The sequence below is a fragment of the Ornithodoros turicata genome, unplaced genomic scaffold (genome assembly GCF_037126465.1).
Source record: "Ornithodoros turicata isolate Travis unplaced genomic scaffold, ASM3712646v1 Chromosome17, whole genome shotgun sequence".
Classification (NCBI taxonomy): Eukaryota; Metazoa; Arthropoda; class Arachnida; order Ixodida; family Argasidae; genus Ornithodoros; species Ornithodoros turicata.
Genome location: NW_026999326.1, coordinates 2,556,161 through 2,564,419, shown reverse-complemented (window position 1 = coordinate 2,564,419; position 8,259 = coordinate 2,556,161). Strand labels below are relative to the sequence as shown.

Genomic DNA, 8,259 nt, shown 5'->3' with positions numbered 1-8,259 from the left:
TCTTTGGGGGCCATGTTACGTGGGCCAGGTGCCATAGCCGGCCTGAGAAAAACGTTTTCACAAGAAAGGCTCGTTCTGTTACACAAAGGTCAAACTTTTCGGCTACTGTCACATTTTCGCTAAGCTCTTTATACAAATCTACCCAGTTCATCAACATTGGACCTACAGAGTTAAAGGTTACACCAAGTATAGTTAACTGGTGGCACACGGACACTGGGATGGAAGCCGGAACCAGAAATTTTCCTACTGGCAACAGTTTACATTTTGCAATATTGAGGTGTGCACCTGACACACGTGCATACTCGTTGAAAATCTGAAACACATGTGTAAACGACAATTCATCACGTACGAAAACTGTAACATCATCTGCATATGATCCCATTTTTAAAGACCCTCCTGCCGGTAATGGAAAACCGGTAATCTTTGTACTAGAGATGATCGCCCGAATGAATGGGTCTAAAGCAATGACAAAAAGAAGCGGTGACAAGGGGCAGCCTTGCCTTACCCCACTTTTAACAGGGAAAGATGGACTTTCTTCACCCATCACTACCAACGAGCTCATATGGTTTTGATACAAAAGACGAATGTACTGGATAAATGACTCTGGAAAACCGTACATATGGAGCACAAAAAACAAATACTTATGACTTACAAAATCAAACGCCTTGGCTTGGTCTAACTCCATAATAGCTCCAGAAATTGGCCGTGTCCTAACATATTCAAGGACATCCCTAATCGCACTGAGTGTTGTATACATTGAACGCCCTGGAACAGTACATGTTTCTGCGGGATGAATAGTATGTTCCAAAACCTGCTTTACTCGCTCCGCAAAAACAGAAGTGACCAACTTGTAATCATTATTTAAAAGTGTAATTGGCCGCCAACTTTCTGCCTTGAAAGTATCACCACCCGTCTTAGGGATTAAAACAATTCTTCCCTTCCCAAATGAGCATGGAAGTGCACCACTCAGCAAGGACGTAATCACCACTTTATGAAAGAAGCCTCGGACAATTGGACAGAAAGTGTAATAAAATTCAGCGGGTAAACCATCTGGTCCAGGTGATTTTCTGCGTTTCGCCCTGGCTACCGCACCATCTAACTCTTCGATAGTGATCGGTTCCTTCAAAATTTCACTCTCTTCCACCTGCACTTTGGGAAGGGAGTCAAAAATAGAACTAGACAGAACTCCTGAGTCTGGCAAAGCCTCTGCACTTTGTCGATAGAACCTCAAAAAAACCTTCACGAACGACAGTTGGGTCAGATGATATTTCGCCATCTGAACTCCTAAAACCAGTAACCTCCTCCCGCAGACCTGACTGAAATTTCGTACAATGCAAATACCTGAACATTTCCGGTCCCCCTAACTGTGAACGGCGGTGGTAAAGGCACTTCGTTACCAAAGATGACTCTCGCAGCAAGTGCAAGCGTGTCGCTGTAAGTGTGTCAATATATTCTTGCATTCTGGGTGTCAGAGGTGCACCACGGCGTACGATGTGAATCCTCTCTGCCAGGTCTCTAACTGGTCCGTTCGTTCTCGAGCTTTACGTTTTTTCCATTCGTTAAGAAGGGAGCGTGCCATATGTTTTAATTCCTCCCACGACTCAGGTCGTGCTTCATGTTGCTTAACAAATTCTGCAATGTGTTTGTTAATGTCGGTAACGACCTCAGTATCTGCTAGGTGGGACACATCCATACGCCATGGTCGCCCTGTGCGACTTCTTTGTTGTGGACATTCAACAACGAAAAACAGAGCTTGGTGATCCGAAATGTAGAAACCAACATCTGGCGGATCTCACATCTCAAAACGCATTGCGAAAAAGGGCGTGTCAGATAGCAACGATCCAACCTAGATCCCATCCCCCTGGTGTTCTTCCATGTGACTTGGCATGACGTTGGGTGCAGTTCGCGACACACATCCACCAGATCTAACTGTTCTATTATATTTTCAAAACTCTCGTTTCCCAATGTCGTCTTCGAGAGCGCGACCTTCCAATGCAATCACGGTTTGCATCAGGGACGCAATTGAAATCTCCGCGCAAAAGTACGGGGTAGGGCACCAGTAACATGGAATCTAGGTTGGAATAAAACTCATTCAATTGTCCTTTGTCTGCTGGTGCATAAATGTTTAGCATTCTGAATTTGAATTCTTTTATCGTCAGATCTATTGCGACAACTCTGCCGTCCACATCATAGTTACAGAAATATTTCTGAACCCGGTCTGGCCTCAAAAAGATTACTGCAACACCACGTGCTCGGCTGCTGCCAAAGCTGCAGAAGGAGAGCAAGTCAAATTGTTTTTCAAAACATTGTACGTCCGCTTTACAAGAAAAATGCACTTCTTGCAAACACAAGATATCGACCGACAACGAGCGGGCGAAACTAATCACCTCAACTTGTTTATCAAGGTTGTGGAACCCATGAACATTCAGAGAAAGAAAACTAAGAGTCATAATCTGCCAAAAGATAAGTTGGCAAAACCTAGATAACCTTATCGTTTGTATACAACCTGCCATATCTTTAAGAAAACCAGACACAAGCGTCGAACCGCGTACAACTGATACGACCGGTGTACAACAGATTCAATATTCTTCGGCACTAGTATAGTTTTCATAGTCATTTTGTGGAATATCTTGAATTCTTGCCTTTTTACACAGGTGGGGGCTGAACCAGGGGCTGTGTCCGATGGACTGTCGCTGCTGGTCGGTCGATCCTTCTTGCTGTCGACTTTACAGAGTGTGTCGCCTGTAGCCTCGTCGTCCTCTTGTAGACGTTCGGATTCCTCGGTCGAAGAACTTTTGGCATCTTCGTCAATCACAAGAGGGGGTGGCGTCGACGATCTAAAACCGCCATCTAGCCAGTTCTCCTCAACCGTCTCACTGGCGGGTGCACTGTCACTGGCTTCTTCAACCGGTACATCGGTGGTCCTGGAAACACCACTGTCTCCCTGCAAAGGCCTCTGCGGTTCTTCGGTGAGAACACTTTCAGCAACGTCGATGCTCACGTGTCCCTCCTCCATAGGGGTCTGTTGTCCTGAATTGGCATCTCCTGTTTGCAGCACAGCAGAGTACAGCTACCGCCGTCGGCAGTCAACTGTTGCATGATCTCCCTCGCATCTGCGGCAACTTAGAGTGCAACTTTGTGTATCGTGCCCGAAGACAGCACAACGAGCACAGCGGGGTGTCGTACAAGGCGACCGGAAGTGGCCTTCAGCTTTGCACCGTCCACAAACTTTCTTCATGCCTCTGTAATTCAGCATGACCATATGGCCAAGGACGTTTAAGAAGTTCGGTGGGGGCTTTTTTTCCTCGAACTTTACAAGAATGTTGCCCGTCCAGAGGTCTGGGTTGTCTTTGTAGCAGAGATGAGTGATGTCGAGAACAGTGCCGTACGGCGACAGGGCTCTTACAAGATGCTCGTCACTGACATAGGCTGGTAGTAATGTCACGGTAATAAATATCACATTCGGACCAACCGGTTCAACTTGCACGACGCCTCCTTCAATTTCAAAATTCCTTGACGTCACGTAGGTTCTGCCTGGCAGCTTCATTTATTACAACAACTTGGAACTTGTCCCGTCCTCGGTGCTGCAAGGACTGCACCGACTTGGGGCCAGCAACTTCACGCACTCAGCGCACTAACACATCAATCTGAATATCCGACGGTGTAGACAAATTGAAGGCAAAGGCCTTCGGAAGCCCTGACCAGGCCATGCTTACCGAATGCTCGGCAGGAACCCCAGGGGCGCAGACAGACGAAACCCCAGGCCAGTTGATAACGTAGCGAAGAAAACCGGTTGTAGAGCGAAGCTGAACGTCGATCGTCTACACTCTGGTCTTAGCCAAAAGGCAGAGAAGCGATAAATATTACACGTCCATCTTTCGTTCTGGTCACGGTCGCGGCACCTGCCTCCTCGGGTGTCACGTCGTCAAATTCAACATGATGTGGTGCGTGTAAGAAGCACTAGAATGATAGTCGGACTGCATGAAATGCGCATGTTAGTGGACGGAACTCGTGTTCCTTTCTCCCTTGTATCCGCCAAAAGACCGAGAAGAGATATAGACTGCACGTCTCCCCCTTTCGCTTCTGTCGCAGTCTCGCTTTCTACGTCCGCGCGTGGCACGTCGCCAGTTTGGGCATCGTGGTATATGGGTAGGAACACTAGGGTGTTAGTACTAATGCATCACGGCCCGTGAAATAAAAACGATTGATTGGAAATTGCAAGAGAGAGAGAGAGAGAGAGAGAGAGAGAGAGAGAGAGATAGATAGATAGATAGATAGATAGATAGATAGATAGATAGATAGATAGATAGATAGATAGATAGATAGATAGATAGATATAGATAGATAGATAGATAGATAGATAGATAGATAGATAGATAGATAGATAGATAGATAGATAGATAGATAGATAGATAGATAGATAGATAGATAGATAGATAGATTGAATGAATGAATGAATGAATGAATGAATGTGTACCCTAGTGGCCAGACAGGACATTTCCCAGTGGTTGTCCCCAGTGTGTTCTGTGTCTGCTGTAGGTTCCCTGCTTTGCTTGGTGTTGTTTCTACGCTTCCCTCTTTTGCCTGTCTCTGGTCATCATGGCTGATGCCCTTATTGGTGCTATTTCCGAATTTTTCTTTTTTGATTTGAGACGGGTGGGCTACACCTGGAGGTAGTGCAATACCAGGGCAACCCTTGACAGTGCCGAGGCGAGCTTCAGACACACTGTCTCGTGCCAAAAATAAGATTAATATCGTGAGTACAAATAGGGCTCGTATCAGATATTAAGCTGATAAGAACAGATTTTATTCATGTTAAGCACATTATTTACAGAATGAGAGGAAGTAGAACATTACATTGCACAAAGAACAGGGAAACCACGTATCGCATTACAGGACAAGAAAGTGCTCAAGGCTTGGATTCACTATCCAATATACAATTTTCGCAATAGTTTCATTCACTCAGGATGATCTAGACACTGTTCGATCTACCGCTGATGTGGGTCGCGTATATATCCCGTGATGATGCCAGGACACTGCTGATACAGAGTCTTTTGAGTGTCCGCAGATACCGTTTTGCACAGAATCTTTTCAGCAGCCTGTCATTGGCGGGATCCCAGCTTCTAAGTGCACCAACCACGACTACTTCTATCGATACTTTCTGATATCTTCGCTTGAGGTGTTCTTGCACTGGCTTGTACTTTTCTTCCTTGGCTCTCCTGGCATCTTCAAAGGCTACTTTCCGGTTGTCGAATGGGCATGTGATGTCGATAATGATGGCCTCTTCTCCTTTTGCCAGGACAAGGTCAGGGCGTAGTCCAGACTCACCGACGGGCTTGTTTTCTGAGATGACAGTGAATCTGGTTTGTGCCGCTGTCTTTATCCGCTGCACCACTTTGTTGTGTCGGTCCGTGAGCGCCTGACTCTGCCTCATACAGTGGCATAGGACATGCGGGAGGGTCTCGTTGCTGTGGCCACATCGTCGACACCTCTTATCGCCGCCAGCCCAAACACGTGCCCCATTGACGGGGAGCAAGTTTAGGCGTGCTCGGTGGATAAAGCGCCAGTCGCAAAATCGTGTGTACTGCCCGGACCGGATGAAGTGGGTGCTGGAACGGTCCAGTGCAACACACTCTGACACCTTTCCCTGGTTGGGGAGATCAATGAGCCGTTGGGCACTTTCGTCGTCCTTCTGTTTTCGCACAGTGCGCATAATCCTGGTGCGCCATCTTGACGTCATGGACTGTGTGCCAAGCGTGATGATCGGGTCGTCTTGGTGTAGGTCCCATGAGACTCCAAGTCGTCGTGAAGCCTTTCGAGCCACGGTCCAGATGTTGCGCAGTTCATTTGTCGTGACCTGGAAGGCGCCATTATAGTTTCCAGACAGGTAGGCTTCGATATCGGCAGTCATGGGGGTGCTCCGAAGACGCTTGGATACCGTTCGTGTGACAGCTTCACGAGCCATGTCGGACACTATTCCATCACGTGACGTTAGTAGTCTGAATGTGCCGTCTACTTTCGCCACATCGCTTGTTTCTGCTGCAAGGGGTATGCCGCAGCAGCCTTTGTTTGTACTTGCGTACAAGTAGTCGTTCGATGCATTCTGTGGTAGGTAGAGTGTCCTTTTGATGAGGGGCCTGAGCGCATCATCTAGTTTCTGCCAATCACCCTTTGAGCATGAATTTATCCGCATGGCAAAATTCAGCGAGGGAAAAACGAACGTCTTGATGGCATCGATCCGCTGCCATGGTGCCAACATTGATGATAGCAGCTTCGCGCCCATCTCGATGGCCTTCTGGATTGTGGTGTCGTTTGCCAGGAGATTGAATCCAATTGGTTTTCCGAGGTAGTCGAAGGAGTCAAACTCTTTGAGGTAGGGGATCAGGTGCGGCCCGATATGGAATTGGGTTTCCCGAACTCCGACTGGTTGTTTTCCAGAAATATGGACTGTCATGCATTTTGCAGGGTTGAGCTGGAGGTTCATTGAAGCGGCCATGTCGCTGATGTGGTCTATTTGATGCTGAAGTGAGCCAGGATCTTCTGCTATGGGTGTTAGGTCGTCGGCGTGGGCCAATATGGCGTGCTTGGTCTTATTGCTTTGGATCTTTCGGAGGATTGGGTCGATCGCTATGTTGAACAACAATCCGCTTAGTGGACACCCCTGCCTGATTCCTCGGTGGACCGTGATGGGATCAGTTAGTTTTCTTCCATAGTTCCATTGGTGAGTATTGACGCTTTGTTGGCTTAGTAGAGGTCTTGGATGATGCTGGTGAAGTGGTCGCCAGCACCACAAGCGAGGACGGATTCGATGATGGCGGCGTGGGGTATGGACCCAAAGGCATTGGAGAAGTCCAGAAAGGCTGCACAGAATTCATTTGCCGATGTCCTGGCTAGGTCCATCCTCTGCTGAAGTACATAGTTATGCTCGTACACTCCATCTTGCGGTAGGAATCCTTTTTGGCAAGGGCTGATGATTTCCTCATCGGAGATCCACTTCTGCAGGCGAGCAGCGAGACTACCTGTGTAAAGCTTGTTAAGGGTCCTTGCGATGGTTATAGGGCGCCAATTTTTTAGATCTTGTGGGTCTCCTTTCCTGTAGATGAGGATTGTGGTGGTCAGTCGCCACGGCTCTGGGATACGCCCATACTTCAGGCATATGTTGAAGACACATGCGATGAACTCGCAGTCGGTGTCGACATCCAGCCAGTGGCGATATGTCAGGCGGTCATCCCCTGGGGCGGCGTTTTCACATCTCGATGCTTTCTGGTATACTTCGTAGGGGGTGAACGGATCCATAGGAACATGTGACTGTGCCTTTCTTCGCTGCCGTACCAGACTCAGGTCGCATGGGGCCTCACTCCAAGTGGTGGTGAAGTGGTCCGCTACATCTTCCGCCTCGATGGTACATCTCTCTGATGAGCCCTCGCAGATCATCCTCACCGCTTTACGCCGGTTACGTCGATAGATCTTCTGTATGATGCGGGGGTATTTGGATTAGGCGTTCGTACTGGCACGTTGTGCGTTGTGCGAAGCTTCCCCCGCGTTACGCGGGGGAAGCTTCACTGCCGTGGCTGCAATCTCTGTTGCTTCCGCAAGGGATAGCTCGAACTTTTCCCACAGGTCTTCAGGCGGAGGTTCTGTAAGTGTCTTTTCCAGCTCATTCATGAGCCCCGATAGACCGGTGTTGGTTGTTGGTTCATCAGGTGGTGCTTGTAGTACAGTTGAACCCTGTTCTCTAGCAGATGTATCGTAGCAGAGGTCAGCACCGTCATCGGTCCGTGTTGGGCAGTACCTCTTCAGAAACGAGGGCAACAGGTGGTGGTTGTGGTGCAGTTAGGCCCTCTTCTATAGCAGATGTATCATTGCAGACGTCAGCACCGTCATAGGTCCATGTCATGGGCAGTTCCCCTTCAGCAACGAGGGCAGCAGGGTCGTCCTGGAGAGCTGTGTCTTCACTGGGGATTGTCAGACTGGGTGCAGTAATACTTCCAAGGCTTTCGCGTCTTGCAGGAGTCGCAGCTGATTCTAGTGGAGATAGGTTTCTAAGGCCTGAGCCTTGTTCGCCGTGCTCCTCAGTAGCTCGTGTTGGTGGTGATGATTCTTCAGGAGCATTGGCTTCCTCTATCAAGGGCTCTACGTCAATATTGGCCTCCCGGCACCGTGAGCGTTGCCGTGTCCGTGCCTCCTCTCTCTTATGTTTTTTCACGTGGTTCTGTACCCTCTCTTGCTTGGGAAATTTTCGCCACAGATCTGACAAAG

The 8,259-nt window shown here is 48.4% G+C and overlaps 1 protein-coding gene and 1 non-coding gene across 2 annotated transcripts; both read right to left on the bottom strand.

The window, feature by feature from the left end:
- Positions 1 to 4,651: 4,651 nt before the first annotated feature.
- Positions 4,652 to 4,837, bottom strand: LOC135372969 (U2 spliceosomal RNA). The gene has a single exon (XR_010416191.1). It is a non-coding gene; the product is annotated as a U2 spliceosomal RNA (small nuclear RNA).
- Positions 4,838 to 4,972: 135 nt separating this feature from the next.
- On the bottom strand, positions 4,973 to 6,496 carry LOC135372762 (uncharacterized). Its single transcript, XM_064606232.1, has one exon. It carries the CDS (start codon positions 6,494 to 6,496, stop codon positions 4,973 to 4,975), a length of 1,524 nt encoding a protein of 507 aa, XP_064462302.1.
- Positions 6,497 to 8,259: the final 1,763 nt, after the last annotated feature.

What these genes read in the sequence shown, in the direction of transcription:
- LOC135372762 (XM_064606232.1), bottom strand. Translation starts at nt 6,496, where the DNA reads ATGGCCGCTTCAATGAACCTCCAGCTCAACCCTGCAAAATGCATGACA.